General features: G+C 37.0%; 1 protein-coding gene across 8 annotated transcripts in view; it reads left to right on the forward strand.

Annotated features, from left to right (window-relative positions):
* MCTP1 (multiple C2 and transmembrane domain containing 1) overlaps positions 1-25,223 on the forward strand; it is a gene marked incomplete at its 5' end in the record, with an annotated part of 531,499 nt that overhangs the window by 228,874 nt on the left and 277,402 nt on the right. For all 8 annotated transcript variants that reach the window (XM_081287709.1, XM_081287710.1, XM_081287711.1 and 5 more), the window contains one exon: positions 11,309-11,423. In XM_081287709.1, coding sequence (XP_081143835.1) covers positions 11,309-11,423 — 115 coding nt within the window. The remainder of the gene's footprint in view (positions 1-11,308; positions 11,424-25,223) is intronic.

The raw sequence follows: 25,223 nt of genomic DNA on the forward strand, positions 1-25,223 counted from the left end.
AGTTCCTGACCAGAGAGGGTTCCTCTGTACTCTCCGAGGGTGGTGGGATACTCCAAAGATTCTGGCAGGGAACCCTTGGTTGTAGGAGGCCTGGTCTGGGTTGTAGCCAGGTGAGCCTGTTCACACCGTCCTGGCCAAGCTGCTTTCCAGGTCCTCAGCTCCTGTTTCATGGGATGCTGGGCAAACACCCAGTAGCCTTCTGGATGAGTAGGGTCCCCATAGCTACAAGGAAGCACTGCCCCCGCTCTAAACTCCGAAGATTTAGAAGAAGTCAGTCTCTTGCTTGGTATGAGCAACCTCTGCTCTCAAGCGCTGGTGTCACACCTGGTACTCAAAGGCAAGGTGTTCACTGAGGTGGGATCAAGGAAAACAGAGCAAAGGTTCCACAGGTCATAACGGAAAGGGCTGTGCCTGCCAGCACCCATGGGAGAGTTGCACAGACTGGCTGCTACGTTTGGCCACCCACTTGTTGCGGGACTCCACCCAGCCCCTCAGTGTAGTCCTTGATGTACTTAGATTGCTTTTCTTCTTCTGGAGGCTGGTGCTGCCTCCTTCTTACCCCTCTCGAACCTGTCCTCTGCCTGGAAGACAAGGATCCTGACCTCACCATACACCCTGAGCAGGTTGTGGATGTTCAGGAGCTGCAGTGTGGCAGGACATAGCCCAGGCTCCTGCTCCTGCTACTGCTCTGCCTCTGTTTTCTTCCAACGGCCCTCTCTCAGTAGTTGCCTCTGTCTTCTGCTGAGAAGACATATTGACTAACTCCTTGAAATTATGATAAATGCTGTAAAGGGCCTATTTCCCTGGCTTCAAAAGAAAAGCGCCAGTACAAACAAGTTGGAAATGTCATTCAAGATATTTGAAATGACAAATAGCCATGTTTCAGAGCTAGCACTGGAGACATCTTTCTTAATAAACATCTTTCTTAATAAATGTTTATTTTGAAAAAAGATATTCTACATAATATAAAACACACACACACACACACACACACACACACACACACATATCGGTAGCATCTCTCCATAGCCAGCTTGTTGATGTATGTGCTTCTTGGAACCACGGTGGTTCTTGATATCCTTCTTTCACAGGGTTGGGGGACTCTTGGGTCATGACACCATGGATCTTGTCCTCCTTCCTTTACTCTACTACTGGCTTTACCATTCTCTCAAAGGTCAGCTTAAACTTCTGTATGACACATTCCTCCATTTCCTACCTCTGCCACATATTGTCAGTTGGCAAATTCAGTTGATTGAATTTCTTCAATATCTTTTGAATCCATCTTTTGTTTCTCTAACTGCCGATCATATCCTGTTCTTGCGACTTAAAAGAAACTGTTACAAAACCTTTTAAATAATTCCTTTGCCCACGGGATTTCTCTACTCTCATCTATTTTACAGGGGAAAAAATGGCCAGGTTTTGTTCATCTCTGAAATCTGAGCATTTAGCCCAGAGCATGAAACATGAAGGACAGACAATAAATGCTTGTCAGGAGGCCAGCTTACACTTTTTCTCTCTTCAAAAACATGTGATGGTTTCCTATTGCCCACAGGCTAAAACTCTCCTTAGCCTGGTCTCACTGTATGTCAGTCTTTTTCTATCTTATTTCTCATACAACTCAGTGATGCACTTTCTGCAAACTACTCACCATCAGGTTGATTTTTCCTGATGTTCTCGTCTTGCAAATCTTCCCTTGTCAAAATCGTACCCCTCAGATTCTTCTCCCATAATAACTTGCATCTTTCCTGTTCTCCAAATGATTTAATTCTTTCATCATCTTGCAGTCTATCTTTTATTATAACTTCTTAGTAGACAGCATTCATTTTAAATGTCAAATTTGATTTGGCTACAGCTGCCTAGAGTGCTTTGTAGAGAAGGATTCTAAGGGTATACTTGAGTTCCTCCAGAAAGAAGGTGCCAGCACAGATTCTGTGTCACGCACAAGCTTAGGAGAAGAGAGAGAACAAAACTGCCCATCGCTTATCAGCTTTGTTACAGATCCTCACGTAGGTTTCTACTCAGCTAGATCATGTGTCATTAAAGACATCTGTTCTTATAGCCTCTATCAATTTTCAATCAATTTGATCCTTACTCTGTTCCCTGATTTTAAAAGTTTGAAATCTAAAACAGAAGATATGACATTCGAAACATAATGTAGCAATGGAAAATAAAGATACTAAATGTTCATGAAAGAAGACTCGAAGACTGGTGGGAAGACATAGAAAACAAGAGGGTGGGGGCAGTCCTGGTGGAGAGAATGATGAAGATAGGAGTGATTGATTTTAAGTCCTATTCTATTAAGGAAAATGGTCCAAAGTATATGAAAGAGAAAAGTCAAAGATTGTTTTGGAAAAATAGGTTTAAGGTATAAAATGGGGGCTGTGGATCCTTCAGTGAGAAGTAGACATATTCTCAAGTATGCTGGGGTACAGTAGATGGTTTTGAACACAATCAGGACTGTGCATCACAGCAAACTAACTCACAACTCCAAGTAAAGTTTACTCCAGAAATATGAAGATGATTCACTGTTAGAAAAATCTACCAACTAAAAGCTAGTCCAGAATAAGGGAGGAAAGTGAAGGAGGGAGAGGGAGAAAGAGGGAAAGGAAAATGCAGGGGATTCCATCAAAATAGAAGAAATATCAATGGACTAGATGGAGGAGAATGAAGGGAAGGGAGGAGGGATGAAATAGGAAAAGACAAGGGAATGAACCTTCCTATGTCATATATTAATATACCACCGTGAATTTCACCATTATGTACATCCATAAGATATTGATTGAAAAAATAACTATGGGTAAATGGCAGAAAGATTAGTAGGGGGAGGGAGGAGGGGAGGGAAAGAGGAAGTACTATGGCTTGAATTAGAACAAATTATATTCCATGCTTTTGTAATTATGTCAAAATGAATCCTATTTTTATATTTAACTAAAAATAACTAATAAAAAGGCAAAAGAACAGTTAAATCTACCAACCCCAAATTCCATATATCTTATGATCTTATCAATAGAAGCACCAAACCTATTGATAAGGTTCAGAAGCTACTTTTTAAAATTCCAAGTAAAATCAGAGTAGAAGAAAAAGCTTAAGCTTGGTAAGCAACATGTTTAATACTGAAATACTAAAAGACATTAAAATAAAATATTCAGAAATTGACTACTTCTATTTAAATACTCTTTGATGAAAACACAATAAGAAATAAGTAATTGAAGCATTAGAAAATACAAATCAAACTGGCATTATATTACAGACAATTTTATACACAGACAACTCAAAGTGATAGTAGACAAAGTCAGTATACAAAATAATATTTGTCAATTATACATGATGAGGTCATAATTATACTATTATTTCCTGATCAAAATAGAAACGAAAAAATACTTCATTTACAATAAAAATGAAACCCAAGAATAAAATTAGCCAGATAGGCATAAGACTTATGAAGAAAATAATATCATTTTATTAAATATCATAAAACAAGATCTGAGGAAATGGAAAGTTATATTTTCCTTTGAGAGGAGTATTTGGTATTATGAAACTATAAGTCCTTTCCATATAAGAATAGAAATTCAATGAAGTTTATATCAAAATCTTGTTCCTTTTAATTTGTTTCATTTTTGAAAAATAAGAACTCACATATACTTATTGTAAGTGGAAGAATTGATATTCAATCTGTGATTCTGGCCTAGCTAAACCAAAAACCGCAAAAGCAACAATAACCAGGCAACTTTTTAAAAACAAGAAATGTGGAGCTACATATTCTAATAGATATTTAAATTTGCTTTAAAAGTCATTGTAATTAATGGTATGGTATTTATGCAAAAATAAGTAAATTATAGGAATTTCAGGAGCATATCCAAATACCTATGATAACTTACTTTATTGTAAATAGAAATGGCTTTTTAATAGGTAGTATTACACCTGCTGACTCTCAATCCAACCAACATTTGAAGAAATACTTAAGTTCCTGTTTTACACAGTACATTTAAAATATAGTTCAGATGATTTAGAGATGTGCATAAAATTAAAATTATAAAAATACAAGAAAATAACTACATATTTTCATGATGTAGTAAAATATTTCTAGTCAAGATAAGAAATGAAGAAAGGATCTGGGGATAAAGCTCAGTGGTAGAGCACTTGCCTAGTGTGTATAAGGTCCTGTGTTTGATCCTCAGCATCATGAGAAGCAAATAAAAAAAGGAAGGCAAGAGGAAGGAAGGGAGGGAAGGAAAAGTAAATTAGAAAAAGAATGTAGAAGTTATAAAAGAAAAAAAAAGCTTTAACTGCCCAAAGATCAAAGACAGAAAACAAGGTGGAAGGAAATATTTGCAATATATATGATAGAAAAACTGTTCTTACATGCCATATAAAAGACAGCTTAATAGAAAAATGAACAGAGGATATGAATGAGAAAATGAACATAGACAAAAGATGAATTTTCTGTAAAAGAAAAAATGAACATAGCCAATAAATACATGTCCAGTGAAATTGTGTCTTTTTTTTTTTTGGTCAATAATTTTTCTTGTAATGTCTCTGACATTTTTAGTATTGGGGTTTCGCCATCCTCATAAAATAAACTGGTGTGTATGATTTCAATCTTTATTGTAAAGAAAAAAAACTTACATAAGACCTAATTATTTCTTCCTTAAATGATTAAGAAAAGTCTAATGTTTTCTTTGTGGGAAGTTTTTGGAAATGGATTCAACTTCTTTTTTTTTAATTTTATTATTTTTTTATTGGTTGTTCACAACATTACAAAGCTCTTGACATATCATATTTCATACATTAGATTGAAGGGGGTTATGAACTCCCAATTTTACCCCAAATGCAGAATGCAGAATCATGTCGGTTACACATCCACAATTTTACATAATGCCCTATTAGTAATTGTTGTATTCTGCTACCTTTCTAACCCCTACTATCCCCCCTCCCCTCCCCTCCCATCTTCTCTCTCTACCCCATCTACTGTAATTCATTTCTCTCCTTGTTTATTTCCCCTCACAACCTCTTATATGTAATTTTGTATAGCAATGAGGGTCTCCCTTCATTTCCATGCAATTTCCCTTTTCTCTCCCTTTCCCTCCCATCTCATGTCTCTGTTTAATGTTAATCTTTTCTTCCTGCTCTTCCTCTCTGCTCTGTTCATAGTTGCTCTCATTATATCAAAGAAGACATTTGGTATTTGTTTTTTAGGAATTGGCTAGCTTCACTAAGCATAATCTGCTCTAGTGCCATCCATTTCCCTGCAAATTCTATGATTTTGTCATTTTTTATTGCTGCATAGTACTCCATTGTGTATAGATGCCACATTTTTTTTATCCATTCATCTATTGAAGGGCATCTGGGTTGGTTCCACAGTCTAGCTATTGTGAATTGTGCTGCTATGAACATTGATGTGGCAGTATCCCTGTAGCATGCTCTTTTAAGGTCTTCAGGGAATAGTCCGAGAAGGGCAATAGCAGGGTCAAATGGTGGTTCCATTCCCAGCTTTCCCAGGAATCTCCAAACTGCTTTCCAAATTGGCCGCACCAATTTGCAGTCCCACCAGCAATGTACAAGTGTACCCTTTTCTCCACATCCTCGCCAGCACTTGTTGTTGTTTGACTTCATAATGGCTGCCAATCTTCCTGGAGTGAGATGGTATCTTAGGGTGGTTTTGATTTGCATTTCTCTGACTGCTAGAGATGGTGAGCATTTTTTCATGTACTTGTTGATTGATTGTATATCCTCCTCTGAGAAGTGTCTGTTCAGGTCCTTGGCCCATTTGTTGATTGGGTTATTTGTTATCTTATTGTCTAATTTTTTGAGTTCTTTGTATACTCTGGATATTAGGGCTCTATCTGAAGTGTGAGGAGTAAAAATTTGTTCCCAGGATGTAGGCTCCCTATTTACCTCTCTTATTGTTTCTCTTGCTGAGAAAAAACTTTTTAGTTTAAGTAAGTCCCATTTGTTGATTCTTGTTATTAACTCTTGTGCTATTGGTGTCCTATTAAGGAATTTGGAGCCCGACCCCACAATATGTAGATCGAAGCCAACTTTTTCTTCTATCAGACGCAGAGTCTCTGATTTGATATCAAGCTCCTTGATCCATTTTGAGTTAACTTTTGTGCATGGCGAGAGAAAGGGATTCAGTTTCATTTTGTTGCATAAGGATTTCCAGTTTTCCCAACACCATTTGTTGAAGATGCTATCCTTCCTCCATTGCATGCTTTTAGCCCCTTTATCAAATATAAGATAGTTGTAACTTTGTGGATTAGTCTCTGTGTCCTCTATTCTATACCATTGGTCCACCCGCCTGTTTTGGTACCAGTACCATGCTGTTTTTGTCACTATTGCTCTGTAATATAGTTTGAAATCTGGTATCGCTATACCACCTGATTCACACTTCCTGCTTAGAATTGCTTTTGCTATTCTGGGTCTTTTATTTTTCCATATGAATTTCATGATTGCTTTATCTATTTCTACAAGAAATGCCATTGGAATTTTGATTGGCATTGCATTAAACCTATAGAGAACTTTTGGTAATATCGCCATTTTGATAATGTTAGTTCTGCCTATCCATGAACAGGGTATATTTTTCCATCTTCTAAGATCTTCTTCTACTTCTCTCTTTAGGGTTCTGTAGTTTTCATTGTATAAATCTTTCACCTCTTTTATTAATAAGGTTGATTCCCAAGTACTTTATTTTTTTTGAGGATATTGTTTTTTTTTTAAACTTAATTAACCAGCATATTTTAATGAACATATATAGAACACTACAGAATACATATTCTTTTTTTTTTTAATTTTTTATTGATTATTTAAAGCATTACATAGCTCATGATATATCATCTTTCATACATTAGACTCAAATTGTGTTTTGAACTCCCATTTTCACCCCAAATATAGATTGCAGAATCACATCTGTTACATATTCACATTTTTACATAATGCCATATTAGTGTCTGTTGTATTCTGCTACCTTTCCTAACCCCTACTATCCCCCCTCCCCTCCCCTCCCCTCCCATCTTCCCTCTCTATCTCCCCTGCTGTTGTTCAATTCTCTCCCTTTTTTTTTTCCCTCCCCCTTGCCCCTCATAGCCTCTTATAATTTTATGTATCCTTGAAGGTCTCCTACCATTTCCATATGCTTTCCCTTCTCTCTCCGTTTCTCTCCCCCCATTCGTCTTTGTTTACTGTAGTCTTTTCCACATGCTCTTCCTTCCTGTTCTGTTCTTAGTTGTTCTCTTTATATCAAAGCAGACATTTGGCATTTGTTTTTTAGGGCTTGGTGAATGGAGTGTTTTTCCTCATTTCCGTTTCAGAAGTTTTGTCGCTGATATACAGAAATGCCTTTGATTTATGCGTGTTGATTTTATATCCTGCCACTTTGCTGAATGAATTTATTAGTTCTAGTAGTTTCTTTGTAGACCCTTTTGGGTCTTCTAGGTATAGAATCATGTCATCTGCAAATAGTGATAATTTAAGTTCTTCTTTTCCTATTTTTATGCCTTTAATTTCTTTCATCTGTCTAATTGCTCTGGCCAGTGTTTCGAGAACTATATTGAATAGAAGTGGTGAGAGAGGACATCCCTGTCTTGTTCCAGATTTTAGAGGGAATGCCTTTAACTTTTGTCCATTCAGAATGATGCTAGCCTGAGGCTTAGCATAGATAGCTTTTACAATGTCAAGGTAAGTTCTTGTTATCCCTAGTTTTTCTAATGTTTAGAAACAAACTAAATTTTTTTAAAAAAGGATAAATAATCAAACATGGATGGAAGTACAGACCATATATCGATAGTAACTCTGAATGTTAATGGCTTAAACTCTCCAATAAAGCGACATATGCTGGTATCATGGATTAAAAAAACAAATCCAACAATATGCTGCCTCCAGGAGACACATCTGATTGGAAAAGACATACACAGGCTGAAGGTGAAAGGATGGGAAAAAATATACCATGCACACGGTCCTCGTAAGCAAGCAGGGGTGGCCATCCTCATATCGAATAAAATCGACTTCAAGACTAAGTTAATCAAAAGGGATAAAGAAGGACATTATATACTGTTAAAAGGAACCATTAACCAACAAGACATAACAATTATCAATATTTATTTATGAAATTGTGTCTTAACTGTTAAATTCTAAAATGGCAGGAGTGGACACTCTGAAGTAACTAAAATTACCTTTGAAAATTTCTTAACCTCAGATAACATGTAGTATACATTTTAAAATATAAAACAGGGTACTTTATAAATTATGTAGTCTAAAGTTCCAGAAGCAATTGAATAGTGTAACAAAGACTACAAAAGTTACAGATATCTGAGCATTCAAACTTTTGTGTCTTTAAAGGTGGGGTGAGTAGAAAATCACTTATTTTTTCTGCAGATTGCATTCCATTTTTTAAAGAATGTACTAAGCCTATCTAATATTAATATTCATTAATAGATTTGTTTACTCAGAAACAATATGTATAAAAGAACCTAATAAACTGCTTAGAAACACAATGTCCATGTCAGCAACAGTACAGGAATCTGAATTCAAATCTTGATTATGAATTAGACTCTCATACAAACTGTTTTTTGAGAAGTTGTTTAGAAGCCATTGGTTGACTTCCTCTTTCCAGATAGATGTCTTCTGCATGGCCCATAAACATTTGTCACTCTTTTATCCTTTACCCCGATTTCAAGACACCTGAACATACCTCTGAAAATATGTTTTAAAGGTATATAATGTGTTTTGCTCACAAAACTTGAAAAGTTAGAATAATTAGTAACATCATATGCTGATTAGTTATTGTAAAGAGGTACTCTGACACATTTTTGAAAGGAGTGTCAAGGATTTAATTTTTGGGAGAAAAAATATCCTGTAAGAGAAATAAGATTACTAGTCCTTTTAGTGGCAAACACTGAAACTAACATGACTACTCGTCAATAGGGAAATAACAGAGAAACTATGGTATTGACACACTGGGAAGATACTTTTCCTAAAACAAAAAGCGGTTACCAGGGCTTAGGGGATGAGGGAAAAGGAAAAACGTTGCTCAAAGATGTAAACTTTCAGTATAAGATAAATAATTTAGGGAACCCAATATATAGCATGATGTCTATATATAGCATGGTGACAATACTGAATTTTATACTTGAAATTTGTTTAATGTTGTCACCACAAAATAAAACAAAATGAAAAAGATTAACTAGATGAGGTAAGAAATATGTTAACTACTTAATTATGACAATCATCTCACAAAATATATGTATGTCACATCGTCACATTGTATATCATAGAGTCACACAATTTTGTTATTCATGCCTCATTAAAGCTGGAAAATTAGAGGTGGGGGGAGAAGCTGATCAATCTGTGGGCAGAAAAATGCCATGATATTTTTCTTAAATAAATTGTTAAAATGGAGAAAATAATATAATATTAGCTTTGTTAAAAATTAAAACCAAAACCTAACCACAAACCACACAAAAACTTATGTGTTATAGTTTAGGTAAGAGGTATCTCCCCAAAACTCAAGAAAATTTAGAGGTGCAATGATTATATAAGAACCTTAACCTAAGCAGTAGTTAATCCTGTGGTAACTGTAGGTAGGTCGGGTATAGCTAGAAGAGGTAGGTCTTGGAGGGCATGCCTTTGGGATTTATATTTTGTTCCTGGTGAGTGGAACTCTCTCTGCTTCTTGGTAGCTATGTCCTGGACTGCTTTCTTTTGCTGCCATGATATTGTGTCTTATCTTGGGCCCCAAGCAGTGAAGCTGGCCATCTGTGGACTAATATCTCTAAAACCAGGAGGCCCTAAGTAAACTTTCCCCTCTGTAAACTTGTTTGTCAGATGTTTCGGTCACAGTGACAAAAAACTGACTAAAACACTAGTATGTGTATATGTTTGTAAAGAACTTTCAAAAGTAATAATTGGTAACTACAGGACTAGAACAATTGGATTGAAATTTACTTTTTATTTCTCTGTTGTTTCAAGGTGTGATCCAAACTAGTGGTAATAGGAATTCACAGAAAAAGGCAGTTGTGAAATATAACACAGAAATGGGGTGGATGGTACTTGGCAGCTATTTGGATGTGAGTGGGAGGCAAATGAAGGAGTTCAAAGATGGCTCAGCAATTTCTAGCCAGAGTGATTAGGGAATGGTGATGTCATTTATAGAAACAAGGAGACTATGAGGAGCAAAGTGAATTCTTTATTGTTACCAGAGGAGAGATGATGACTCCAGGTTATCAATCAAAGTTGTGCTGCTTCTCATTTTAAATAATAACTGTTACAAAAGGAAATCTTCTTAGCTTGGTCCTGAAACTTCAGAAAAAATATAATGCCTCACTTGTAAGGTGAATTTACTTTATGTGAATTATATCTCAATAAAAATTTTAAAAATACTGCTTTATAGTTGCATTTCATGTGAATTATGGAACTAAAGGACCCAAACTATTATCTATGCATATTTTAAAACAAAATAACATTTGTTTTTAAACAGAAAAAATCATAAAATTTAAAATAATATCAAACATGGGAAGAAAAATAACTTTCCTACTTATACAAAATGGAAGAGATATAAGATTTGACCTCTAAAATTTTTACTGAATGTTTTTTGTGTTTTTTTAATACTTATTCCTCTTGCAAATGTTTTTGTAACTCAATGCCTAGTGACTTATTAAGAGTGTGTTGTTGCTAAAAATATTCTATAGAGGTAGCCTTGCAAAGGTTTTTTTTTTTAAATGCTCCATAGAAAGGAGCATTAGATATTCAGCCCCATTGAGAATTTGTTTCTTGCAAATACTGTCAAAATGCTAGGAGAATTTATTTCCATACAATTATGTCATATTTTATGTTGGGGCTGAAATAGAAGTGTGTAATCCATCAGTCCGAGATCTTTTGCATAGGTAAATGAGTCAACAAAGTCTCCTGAATAAATCATTTTAATTTTAATTTTCAGTTATATGGAAATCAGCTTCTGTACATCTTTATTCTCCATTCATCATTTAATGTATTTTTACTTTTAGAGACTATTCCTTTGTTAATCTTTTTAGATAAATTATGTAGTCTTCCATACGAAATGTTTTTCATATTGTATATGTTCTAGTGAGTTAAAATGGGACATTTCTATAATGGCCATGTTTTAATTTTAAGTCTAAAGAATTTTATGAATTTCAAAACCTTCAGAAAACTGAGTGATTATGTTACTGTGTGAAATCACAAGTTGATTTTTTTATTGTCTAATTCTTACAATTTGGTTTAAGCTACATATAGTCTCCCACTAAGAAAAAAGAACAAAGATAATAAACTTATATTTTGTATATTTCTTGTTTTCCAGAAAATAAACACTGTTGGAACCAGTAATGCAGATGTCCCTTTGGCTGATCCCGGAATGTACCAGTTGGACATTACATTAAGAAGGGGTCAAAGTTTAGCTGCCCGAGATCGAGGAGGTATGAACATAAGAACAATATCACCTAGATGCTTTTTTTGTGTATTTGTGAGAAAGATTGCTTCCTTTATGACTGCTTAAGTTTGAGTAAAAACTGTAATATTGTAATTTTGAGAAGTTTGGATTTAATGATGCAATTTGATATATTACCTCACTCCTCTGACCATGGAGAAAGAGGTTTTGATGCAGGTTCCAAACCATGACCTACTTGACCCAGACAGCAAGGTCCTTCCCACACTGCTGACAAGTTAGACTCTATTTGTATATGATCAGTGGAACAGGTGGTTACATAGATGAGGTGTCTATTTGAAGCTATACCAGAAGTTACTTTTTAGTAGACCCAGTTAAATCTACTGAAATTGCAAAATCCAGGACTAGTATCTCACTAAAACTTTAGAGCTTTCCATCAAATAACTATTTGAGACTTAGTTGGACCTTGCAATAGGATTAAACAGGACTTGGTGGATTGAACAGGTTTTTTTGTAGGCCATGATGAGGCAGAGGACAATATAAATACTCCTTAGATTGTAAGTGCAGTGTCCTGATAAACTAGGCTGGAGCACCTGAGGGATTCCTAAACCCAGTGTAGAGGCAGGATCAGGGATAAATTCCCAAATAGACTATGTAGCATCCTTCATAAATTTTAATTACTAGCCATGCAGGAGATAGATACCTGGAGATCCCGGAAAGCTTCCAGTCTCACAAGAAGCAGAGTTTTGGTGAAAATTCTCCTGCTGGGAGGGAGGAAAGTCCCTAAACCTATGCTATTTTGTCATTATACCACTGGAGTGACCCATAACATTCTATGATACAGTTTTTCTCCTTCTATCCTAACAGATATCCATACTTAGGGAATAGAAGGAGCCAGATTAAGACTATAGTCTAGCTGGACATGGTGCATGTCTGTAATCCCAGCAGCTCAGGAGGCTGAGACAGAAGTATCGCAAGTTCAAAGATAGCCTTAGCAACTTAGTGTGACTCCAAGCAACTTAGTGAGACCCTGTCTTAAAATATAAGAAGGACTGGGGATGTGACTCAGTGCTTGTTTGAGTGCCCCTAGGTTCAATCCCAGGTACCAAAAACAAAACAAAACCCAAAACAAAACAGGCTATAATCTAAATTTATGTCTTCTATCTCCAAAGGGATAAAATGTTTTTATATAATAGTGGTTTTTTATGATTAAAAACTATAATAGTTTTAATTTTAAGTAAATATTAGTAAGTAGAACATTTTTTCAAATATTGCTTTTGTCATATTAATAATAGAAAACTACACTATAACAAAATACAAGCAATATTGAACAAGAACAAATAATTTTATCTTTTTAGTAATTAGAACATTTTTAATGAATGCTGATTGAAAATGTTAGAACAGATGGGAAAGATTTCAAAATTAAACATCTGGTCTAGTAGGTGAGGAGAAATTTTTATTGGATTGAACTACTTCAGGTAAGCTATAATTAGATTACCAAAAGAAAACAATGTTATTAGCACAGTATTAAGATTATTTCATATAACATTTTTTTTAGTTTTCAAGCTGCTTTCAATATATTATTTTTAAAACAGAATTAAACCACTGAACTGGAGATAAAAATTTTATTCCTATATAAACCCTCAGTAATTTAAAATATATTCATTTACAATGTATTAATTGTTTATAATTATAAAAATTTAAAAACAACCTAATAGCCATTAATGGGGGCAAGGTTTAATAAACTGTAGTACATCCACATGAGCATGCAGCTGTAAAAGAGAAGGAAAAATCTTTAGGAATTAATAAGGAAAATTGTAGAAGATATATTAAGTTTACTTAGGAAATGTTCAAAAGAATATCAAAATATGCATCATTTCATGTAAGAAAAAATCATATAAGAAATTTTGCATTTTCTTCTAATTTGTACAAAAAGAAGAACAGGAAGAAAATCAGAAATGAATAAAATTGATAACATGCAGAATGTAACTAAGATCAGGTGACAAGAATAGGGGATGGGAATAAGGTAAAAGGGGGAGGAAGGAGTAATATTTCCCTGAGTAAACCATAGTTCTTGTACGTTTCCAACTATGGCAATATTTAGCACCTTAAAATAATGACTAGATTGGTTAGTTAAAGTCAATAGGGCATGGGAGGAACTCAGAAAGAAATATAACTACACCTCCGGGAGTTGTTGAATAAATAACTAATCTAAGAAACGATGTAAAAAAGTAGTGTTATATTCTATAAAACTTAAAAATAAATAAACAGAAATATTGCGTACTGGAGCATTATTATCAATTCTTAGATGAATGTGTATGCTAGGAGCTAGCAAATAAGTAAATGTATTGTAGCGAATGTGAGCCAGGTAGTGAGAAACCTTGGAGAAAGAAATTACAAATACAGGAAAGGAGAAGGCTAATAAAGAGGACTGAACTGGAACTTGAGAGTGTTATATTAAGTGAAATAATCAAAACTCAGAAAATCAAGGCTTGTATGTTTCCTTTCATATGTGGAAGCTCAAGAGAAAAAATGGGGGTCAGAGTGTTGGGAGGTGGTGAGGAGCTCATGAAAATAGAAAGGAGACCAGTAGAGTAGAGGAATGGAACCTGGAGGAGGGAGGATGGAAAGGAAAGGGAGGTACTGGGGAAGATGTTGAGCAAATTATGTATATTGTGTGCACATAGGAATATGTAATAATGAATCCTACTATTATGTATTATTATAATACACCAATACAAATATGGGCAAAAAAGGAAATGGGTAAGTCTAGAATGATCCTTGTGGTATTAGGTAATGATGTGAACTAATAGGTTTTAATATGTGTTCAAACAGATATAAATACAAATGGATAGAGGTGTGTGTGTGTGTTTGTGTGTGTGTGTGTGTGTGTGTGTGTGTGTTTCCTACATCTATTTGCTGAAAGGGCCCAGAAGCCATAACAAAGGAACAAAGGTTTAATGATAAAATAGTAACACACCTAGGGCCTAGGTATTTGTTTGTAAGTAGAATTTCCCTAATACAGTAATCAGGGCTCCTGGAGGAATGGTTGACTTCAGACCTGATGCAGGAAAAGTACAAGATGAGCCTGGAACATCTTGCATTGCCAGGAACTAAGGCAATGCTCTGAAGTTGGTGGCAGAATGTCAAAATTGCATAGGGCCAACTTAAAGAAACTCCTAATGTCCAAAACTGGGACAATTTCAGCAACAATATAAATAATGGTACTAATGTAGTATAACATGTGGGATATAATAAATATCTCTGATTTCATACTGATAAATAAATGATTGAATAAAAGAATAAGTGAGAGAGAAGGTACAGCTTTTCCTTATAGTAGAATTTCAATGTATGAGTGAAGAAGGGAAGATGAAAATAGAAATCACCTTTTAACAAACACTAAATCACAATCGTTGTAGGCAAAAATCTTCAATGAATGCTAAAGTTACCTGTGCAAAATTATGATGTGAAACAGAGTATTTGCAGCATTTTGAAGTATTTTTCTGCAAGATATGAATGACTTACAAAAGCAAAAATACTAACTCTAGAGAAGTGTGGAAGACACCACCTTAGCCAAGTGATCAAAGGTGATTCAGAAGTAACGAGACATGCAGACAACATATAGCTCCTGATAAGGTACACCAAGCACCACCCATCATTTCTGTAGCATTCTTGTCAAAATGCAAAAGCTTGACAAAATCATAAGAGAACATCAGGCAAACTCCCATCATAAGACACAATTTATCTGAACTGAATCATCTCTATCTTTTGAAAGGTGTGTGCACAACCTCATTTCAACATTCCCTGTTTCTCCACAATTTGGGATCTCAAATTATTCTCTATAGTTATTACTGACAAAAATATGAAACAAGTTTCAGGAAACTTGGTGGGGCGTGTATTTAAGAAAAAAATGGGAGAGGGGAAAAAAGAACAAAAAGAGAGAAAATATTACTTTGCAAGAATGAAGAATACAACAAAATGTTAAAAGGTGAACTCTAATTCAGTTTCACCAGTTTACCTTACTTTTGCATTTGTGAAATTTTAATTGGATAAGGGCAATAAGAGATAATTACAGGGAGGAAGCAACCTGAGTTACTTTTGGGGTTGAATAAACATCTTTGACCCATCTCTGAATAAGTGTGTTAAACATTTGATTGGATAGATGGTATTGGGTCATTGTAGATTTATGAATTTATATACATATAGCTGGTAGGATAATTAGATGGAAATGGATACTTAAAGTTAGAAGAAAGCATTGCAGTCATGTGGGATTATAGTTTTGAGCTTGAATTGAGATTATGAGTATGGAAGTGGAGAAGGAAAGGAACATATGAGAGAAGGTTCAAGGGAATGTTCAGCAGGACCTGGGATCATTTTTGAGGCAGGGGCTAAACAAACAAACCACCAACAACAAAACCTTTGGAAGTTTTAAAACTGATGGTGTCTGGGAGGTGTGTGCAGGTTGAAAAACAATGAATAAGACCCTTGCAAAGCCATTAGAATTAGCACATACTACACTCTTCATTTATCCCACTGATGTTGATATTCCTTTTTCACAGGAAAGGTGCCCTTCCCAATTGCTTTTCTATGGCCTGACAGTATTTTTTACTGGACTCTTAGAGTCTGTTTATGGTCATCCAGCAGGATTCCGTAAGGCCATTCTTTGGTCTGTGGACCACAAAAGCATTGCTGTAAAATTACTATTATGATTTTAGTAGTGTATCATAGTTATTAATAATACTGGAGTTCACTTTGACATAATCACATGTGCATGGAATGTAATTTTCTCCCTTTCAGTCCCCAGTACTTTCTCTTTCTCTCCCCCTTCCATCCCACTGTTCCCTTGCCTCTACTCTGCTGGTCTCCCTTCTGTTTTATGTCAATGTTCTTATCTTCTACCCAGCAAGACAAAAATGTCTGCATCCCCTATGCCTCATATCACATTTGCACAGGAGAATGGGAGGAAAAAACTCATTTCCACCTCTACCACTATCACTGGAATGCTGGACTTTGTTCCTCCAGAATCCTCCTTCATACGTAGTAGTCATAGAGGCAGCCTCAGCTGCCCTCATTTTTACATTTTTGTTACCCCTTTTCCAGAACATCCAGATGGCTTCTTGAAATAGTACTACCATTTCCTGGGTTTTACTAGCTCTTCTTTAGGCAGCCTGATTAACCACAAAGTGCATGATCTTGGGAAACTGACACACATGAGGTCAAAGCCAAGTTCCACATTTTGTTAGCTGTGTGACTTTGAGTGAGATGTGTGTTTTCCCTATTCCAATTGATGGTTCCAGGTTTCGAAATCAGAACTATAGGATGCCTTGTTAAATCTGCAATTGAGATAAATAATACATTGTCTTTCATACATATGTATAAACATGTCTCAAATAATATTGGGAAAATACAAATATTAAAATATTATTTATCTGAAATCTGGGTTATCATTTTACCTGACCCTATGTAATTGTCAAGTACAGTTATTATTAGAAAAATGCCTTTTATATTTTAATTAAGTAGTACTTGTTAGGAGATATACCTTTTGACAGAGACATCTATATTATCATGTATTGGATTCTTTTTTTATTGTTATGCATTTTTTTATTGGTTGTTCAAAACATTAAAAAGCTCATGACATATCATCTTCCATACATTTGATTCAAGTGGGTTATGAACTCCCATTTTTTACCCCAAATACAAGTTGCAGAATCACATCGGTTACACATCCACATTTTTACATAATACCATATTAATGACTGTTGTATTCTGCTACCTTTCCTATCCCCTACTATCTCCCCTCCCCTTCCCTCTCATTTTCCCTCTCTACCCCATCTGCTGTTGTTTAATTCTCTCCCTTGTTTTTTTCCCCTTTCCCCTCACAAACTCTTATATGTAATTTTGTGTAACAATGAGGGTCTCCTTCCATTTCCATACAGTTTCCCTTCTCTCTCCCTTTCTCCCACCCCACTCGTCTCTGTTTAATGTTAATCTTTTCCTCATGCTCTTCTTCCCTATTCTGATCTTAGTTGCTCTCTTTATATCAAAGAAGACATTTGGGATTTGTTTTTTAAGAATTGGCTAGCTTCACTTAGCATTATCTGCTCTAATGCCATCCATTTCCCTGCAAAATCCATGATTTTGTCGTTTTTTAGTGCTGCATAATACTCCATTGTGTATAAATGCCACAGTTTTTTAATCTATTCATCTATTGAAGGGCTTCTAGGTTGGTTCCACAATCTTGCTATTGTGAATTGTGCTGCTATGAACATCGATGTAGCAGTGTCCCTGTAGCATGCTCTTGTTAGGTCTTTAGGGAATAGATCGAGAAGGGGAATAGCTGGGTCAAATGGTGGTTCCATTCCCAGCTTTCCAAGAAATCTCCATACTGCTTTCCAAATTGGCTGCACCATTTTGCAGTCCCACCAACAATGAACAAGTGTACCCATTTCCCCGCATCCACGCAGCACTTGTTGTTGTTGGACTTCTTAATGGCTGCCAATCTTACTGGAGTGAGATGGTATCTTAGGGTGGTTTTGATTTGCATTTCTCTGACTGCTAGCGATGTTGAGCATTTTTTCATGTACTTGTTGATTGATTGTATGTCCTCCTCTGAGAAGTGTCTGTTCAGGTCCTTGGCCCATTTGTTGATTGGGTTATTTGTTATCTTATTATCTAATTTTTTGAGTTCTTTGTATACTCTGGATATTAGGGCTCTATCTGAAGTGTGTGGGGTAAAAATTTGTTCCCAGGATGTAGGTTCCCTGTTTACCTCTCTTATTGTTTCTCTTGCTGAGAAAAAACTTTTTAGTTTAAGTAAGTCCCATTTGTTGATTCTTGTTATTAACTCTTGGGCTATGGGCGTCCTATTAAGGAATTTGGAGCCCAAGCCCACAATATGTAGATCGGAGCCAACTTTTGCTTCTATCAGACGCAGAGTCTCTGATTTGATATCTAGCTCCTTGATCCATTTTGAAATAACTTTTGTGCATGGTGAGAGAAAGGGGTTCAGCTTCATTTTGTTGCATATGGATTTCCAGTTTTCCCAGCACCATTTGTTGAAGATGCTATCCTTTCTCCATTGCATGCTTTTAGCCCCTTTATCAAATATAAGAAAGTTGTAACTTTGTGGATTAGTCTCTGTGTCCTCTATTCTGTACCATTGATCCACCTGCCTGTTTTGGTACCAGTACCATGGTGTTTTTGTTACTATTGCTCTGTAATATAGTTTGAAATCTGGTATCGCTATACCGCCTGATTCACACTTCCTGCTTAGAATTGCTTTTACTATTCTGGGTCTTTTGTTTTTCCATATGAATTTCATGATTGCTTTATCTATTTCTACAAGTAATGCCGTTGGGATTTTGATTGGCATTGCGTTGAACCTGTAGAGAACTTTGGGTAATATTGCCATTTTGATGATGTTGGTTCTGCCTATCCATGAACAGGGTACCTTTTTCCATCTTCTAAGATCTTCTTCTATCTCTCTCTTTAGGGTTCTGTAGTTTTCATTGTATAAATATTTCACCTCTTTTGTTAGGTTGATTCCCAAGTATTATATTTTTTTTGAGGATAATGTGAATGGGGTAGTTTTCCTCATTTCCATTTCAGAAGTTTTGTTGCTGATATACAGGAATGCCTTTGATTTATGTGTGTTGATTTTATATCCTGCCACTTTGCTGAATTCATTTATTAGTTCTAGTAGTTTGTTTGTAGACCCTTTTGGGTCTTCTAGGTATAGAATCATGTCATCTGCAAATAGTGATAATTTAAGTTCTTCTTTTCCTATTTTTATGCCTTTAATTTCTTTTGTCTGTCTAATTGCTCTGGCTAGTATTTCAAGGACTAAATTAAATAGAAGTGGTGAGAGAGGGCATCCCTGTCTTGTTCCAGATTTCAGTTTTTCTCCATTTAGAATGATCCTAGCCTGAGGCTTAGCATATATAGCTTTTACAATGTTGAGGTAAGTTCCTGTTATCCCTAGTTTTTCTAGTGTTTTGAACATAAAAGGTTGCTGTACTTTGTCAAATGCTTTTTCTGCATCTATCGAGATGATCATATGGTTCTTATTTTTAAGTCTATTGATGTGGTGAATAATATTTATTGATTTCCATATATTGAACCAACCTTGCATCCCAGGGATGAATCCTACTTTATCATGGTGCACAATTTTTTTGATATGCTTTTGTATTCGATTTGCCAGGATTTTATTGAGGATTTTTGCATACAAGTTCATTAGAGATATTGGTCTGTAGTTTTCTTTCTTTGAAGTGTCTTTGTCTGGTTCTGGGATCAGGGTGATGTTGGCCTCATAGAATGAATTTGGAAGAGCTCCTTCTTTTTCTATTTCTTGAAATAACTTGAAAAGTATTGGTATTAATTCTTCTTTGAAAGTTTTGTAAAACTCCCCTGTATACCCATCCGGTCCAGGGCTTTTCTTGGTTGGTAGTCTTTTGATGGCTTCTTCTATTTCTTCCTTTGTTATTGGTCTGTTTAAATTGTGTGTGTCTTCCTGACTCAATCTGGGCAGCTCATATGACTTAAGAAATTTATCGATGTCTTCACTGTCTTCTATTTTATTAGAATAAAGGTTTTCAAAATACTTTCTAATTATCTTCTGTATTTCTGTAGTGTCTGTTGTGATATTGCCTTTTTCTTCCCGTATGTTAGTAATTTGAGTTTTCTCTCTTCTTCTCTTCGTTAGCATGGCTAAGGGTCTGTCGATCTTATTTATTCTTTCAAAGAACCAACTTTTAGTTTTATCAATTTTTTCAATGGTTTTTTTTGTTTCGATTTCGTTAATTTCCGCTCTGATTTTAATTATTTCTTGTCTTCTGCTATATTTGCTGTTGTTTTGCTCTTCCTTTTCTAGGGTTTTGAGATGTAGTGTGAGTTCGTTTATTTGTTGGTTTTTTCTTTTTTTGAGGAATGAACTCCAGGAAATGAATTTCCCTCTTAGAACTGCTTTCATTGTGTCCCATATGTTGTGTCTGAATTGTCGTTTATCTCTAAGAATTTTTTGATTTCCTCCTTTATGTCTTCTGTAACCCATTGATCATTCAGTAACATATTGTTTATTTTCCATGTAATGCTGGATTTTTCCTTCCTTCTTTTATCATTGATTTCCAATTTCATTCCATTATGATCAGATATGGTGCATGGTATTATCTCCACACCTTTATATTTACTAAGAGTTGCCCTATGGCATAATATATGATCTATCTTTGAGTAAGATCCATGTGCTGCTGAGAAAAACGTGTATCCACTTGATGATGGTTGATATATTCTATATATGTCGGTTAAGTCTAGGTTATTGATTGTGTCATTGAGTTCTATAGTTTCTTTATTCAGCTTTTGTCTGGAGGATCTGTCTAATGGTGAGAGTGGTGTGTTGAAGTCACCCATAATTATTGTGTTGTGGTCAATTTGACTCTTGAACTTGAGGAGAGTTTGTTTTATGAACATTGCTGCACCATTATTTGGTGTATATAAATTGATAATTGTTATGTCTTGTTGGTGGATAGTTCCTTTAACAGGATATAGTGTCCTTCTTTATCCCTTTTGATTAACTTAGGTTTGAAGTTGATTTTATTCGATATGAGTATGGCCACTCCTGCTTGCTTCTGAGGGCCATGTGAGTGGTATTTTTCCCAACCTTTCACCTTCAGCCTGTGTATGTCTTCCTATCATATGAGTCTCCTGAAGGCAGCATATTGTTGGGTTTGTTTTTTTGATCCAGGTTACTAGCCTGTGTCTCTTGATTGGTGAGTTTAGTCCATTAACATTTAAGGTTACAATTGAAATATGATTTGTACTTCCAGTCATGTTTATTTATTTATTTATTTTAGTTTGGCTAGGTTTTTACTTTTTGGTTTTTTTCTTCCCCCTTTACTGAGATACCTCCCGGTGTTGGTTTGGGGCACTATTTTTCCATTCTTCTTCTTGTAGAATTTTGCCCAAAATGCTTTGCAGTGCTGGTTTTCTGGCTGTGAATTCTTTTAGCTTTTGTTTATCATGAAAGATTTTAATTTCATTGTCAAATCTGAAGCTTAATTTTGCTGGATACAGTATTCTTGGTTGGAGACCATTATTTTTCAGCGTTTGAAATACATTGTTCCAGGATCTTCTCGCTTTCAAAGTCTGTGATGAAAAATCAGCCGTTAACCTAATTGGTTTACCACTGAATGTAATCTGCCTCCTTTCCCTCATAGCTTTTAATATTCTCTCCTTGTTCTGTATGTTGGCTATCTTCATAATTATATGTCTTGGAGTTGGTCTATTACAGTTTTGGATGTTTGGGGTCCTGTAGGCTTCCTGGATTTGGCAATCCATTCCATCTTTCATCTCAGGGAAGTTTTCTAGGATTATTTCATTTAATAGGTTGTGCATTCCTTTGGGTTGAACCTCTGTGCCTTCTTCTATCCCAGTGACTCTCAAATTTGGTTTTTTGATGAGATCCCATAGCTCTTGGATAGATTGCTCATGAGATTTAAGCATCTTTTCAGTGTTGACTATACTCTTTTCAAGTTGATAAACTTTGTCTTCATTATCTGATGTTCTGACTTCTACTTGATCTAGTCTATTTGTAATATTCTCGTTAGCGTTTTAAATCTGGTTTATGGTTTCTTGCATTTCTAAAATTACTGTTTTTTTTTAAGATCTCTATCTCCTGGTAAAGCTCGTTCTTTGCAGTTTGAATTTGTTTGTTTAGTTCATTTTCAAAATATTCTTTCAATTCTTGGACTTGCTGTCTCATGTCTTCTCTAAAATTCTGTTCCATCTGAGTTAGGTATGCCTTGATTTCTTTCCCTGTGCATGTTTCTGATGCTTCTAGGTCCTCCTGTAGATTTAAGTTGTCCTGCATTATCTGTAATCCTTTTTTCCCTTGTTGTTTCATGTTGTTCACGTTACTTTCCAGCTCTGTTTGACTGCTTTGTAACTGCTTTCTCCTATACATTTGTTTGGCTTTGTTTATCTCTGTTGTCTCTCCTTTGTGGTGGGAGATTATGCCTATAGATGTTGGGCTTTATTGTACTTTAGAGCTGATTCCTTCAATTTATAAAGGACTTCCGGATTTTGTATGCATATAGTGGTTTGGTTTTTGTTCTTAGGACTTTAGGTTAGGTGCTATGCAGGTATAAGGGTTAGTATGTCTTGGCTACCTTAGAAGATTGCTCTACTGAAGGGGGATACTAACCGTCGATTGGATCAGGGTGTTGGTAGAAGCTAGGTATTTAGGAGCACTATAGACGGCCTCGAAACCTTCACCTATTTGCATTTAGACAGTTACACAAAATGGAGGACGTAATGCTTGGGATGAAAGTTGGGGGGAAGGGGAAGGAAGGTGCTCTTGAAAAGAAAGAAGGAGAAGGAGATAGATAGCATAGAGGAGAATGGAAAGAACAATAAAACTTGAAAGGGGAAAGAAAGAGGGAAAAGGGGAGAGAAAAAATAAAATGAAATAAGAAATAAAATTAGGTCTTAGAGATCCATTTTCTTCTCTTCCCGTAGGCAAAGCTGTGCCCTCCGGGCTGAGTTTTGCCCTCAATGTGTCAACAGCAATCCCTGTAAGGCAGCTCCTGGGAGTCTCTCAATCCTGTTGGTCCAGAGCTGTTTCACTTCTACGGCCCCTCCTCCCCTTCCTCCTGCCAGCCAGCCAGGTCCTGCTCACCGGAGGTGGTTCCCCAAGGATCTGGTTACACTTTCAGCCCCACTGAGTGCTCTATTTCCCTAAAGACTGAGCACTCTCTCTGTCATTCATCTAAGCCCCAGTGCTGTGGAGCTGTGGTCTGGGAGTCAATTGTTTAATTTTTCCGGACCCCTTTGGTGGGCACACCTTCAGAATCTGGCAGCTAAGACCATTGGTGTCGCTGCTGGTGGTAATGGGAGTTGGGGGTCGAGGATCCCCTTTGCTTCCCTCAGCCCCTACAATCACGACCACTCCACTGGCGGTAGGAGGAGTTGGGGGTCTGGAGTGTCCTCTGTTTCCCTCCGCCCCTACCATCACGCCCTCTCAGTTGGCGGTTGGGGGATTTGGGGGTGGGGAGTCTTCTCTGCTTCCCTCTGCCCCTACAGTCACGCCCTTGTCACTGGCAGTAGGGGGAGTTGGGGGTCGAGAGTCCTTTGGCCCTTATGGTCACGCCCACGGAGAGATTTTGAAGTTTCCCAGTTGTTTGTATCTGATGTGGGTGGGAGTCACACACCTGCTAAAGTAGATTCTGCTGGGAAGGAATCTCTTTGGCCGAACTTTGGTGACTTCCCCTCTCTGCTATGGCGGGACCCTGGCTCCTTGCCAGAGTGTCTGAAGGGAGGGGTGGAACTGGCTTGTCTCTGGTCTGACACAATCTCTGGTTTTAGTTCCCAGTTCGCTATTTCATAAAGGCTTGGTTAGATTCCCTTCACGTCGTCTCAGGGTGGGGGAGCCGTTTGCCCGGGTGGGTGGGGCCGTTAGCAGAGCCAGGAGGGCGCGGGCCGTCTGCCGGGCCAGGCGGGGACCCTTCTCGCTGTGCCGGGCTGCTGGGGGCTGCTTGTAGAGCCGGGCACGTGGCGCCCACGTGGCTAAGAGCCGGGTGGGCGGGGTGGCCATTTGCAGAGCGAGAGTGGCGCCGCCAGGAGAGCCGGGATGGCGGGGGCTATCTGCTGGCTGGGTGGGGACCCTTCTCGCCGCGCAGCTCTGGGCCGCCAGCCGCTTGTAGAAGCGGCCACTGGCCGCGGGGTTGGACCTCTGCACCCGCGTGGCCGGCCAAGATTCACTTGTCTGGGACAAACTGTCACTTCTAATAAACTTACTAATTCCCGGCAGGTCTCCTTTTAACGGAATTTTGCTAGAAGTTCCTCAGTAAGTAGAATGTAGCTGTTTTAATGGGTCTTTCTGATCCCGTTAATGTGGAGATATTGAAAGTGCTGCTTCCTCGCCGGCCGCCATTTTGGATCCCCTGATGTACTGTATTCTTAATGTAATGTTTTAACATAGTTATTTGTACTCTTAGAAAAATAAGAGCAATGTAGAATTTCCCTACAATTTGATTTCTTGAAATTTGGATTGTGAAGAATATATTGTATCCCTAGAGCTGCTTTTAAAAATTACCCCATGGAGACCTAAAACAACAGAAATTTTTTTTCTCAATGTTTTAGAAGCCAGAAGTCAAAATATCAAGGTGTGGCAAGGAAAAACACCCTCCCAGAACTCCTGGAGAGAATTCTCCTCACTTGCAGCTTCTTGTGGCTCCAGGATTCTTTGGCTTTTTATAGATGCATCACTCCAGTCTCTGCCTCTGCCTTCATATGACCCTCCCCTCTCTGTCTCTGGGCCTTGTGTCTTCCTCTCCTTTCTCTTATAAAGACACAATGGTTGAATTTAGGATCCACCCTAAATACCGAATTACTGTATCCCAAGATTCTTAACTTAATTACATCAGCAAAGACCTTAATTCTAAATGAGGTCACAGTCACAAGGACCAGGGATAAAGAGTTAAACATATATTCTTTTTTTTTTTTTTTGGGGGGGGGGTAAGGAGTCTCTAGAGGTTCAAGTTAATCTACTACTGAGGACGATTGCTTCTCGTGCTAGGATCAAGTTTAAATATCAATCAGGTGAACTGGGTGAACTTTTTGTTATTCTGTTTATAGCAGTGTTAAAAATCCCTGCATTGCTGGGTCTGATGGTGCACACCTGTATTTCCAGGGACTCTAGAGGCTAAGGCAGGAGGATCACAAGTTTGAGGCCAGCTTCAGCAACTTAATAAGATCCCATCTCAATTTTCAAAAGGTGGGGGGGGGTTGGGTATGTAACTCAGTGCCCCTGACTTCAATTCCCAGGTGAAAAAAAAAGGTA

Source organism: Spermophilus citellus (genome assembly GCF_964194105.1).
Source record: "Spermophilus citellus genome assembly, chromosome: 1".
Classification (NCBI taxonomy): Eukaryota; Metazoa; Chordata; class Mammalia; order Rodentia; family Sciuridae; genus Spermophilus; species Spermophilus citellus.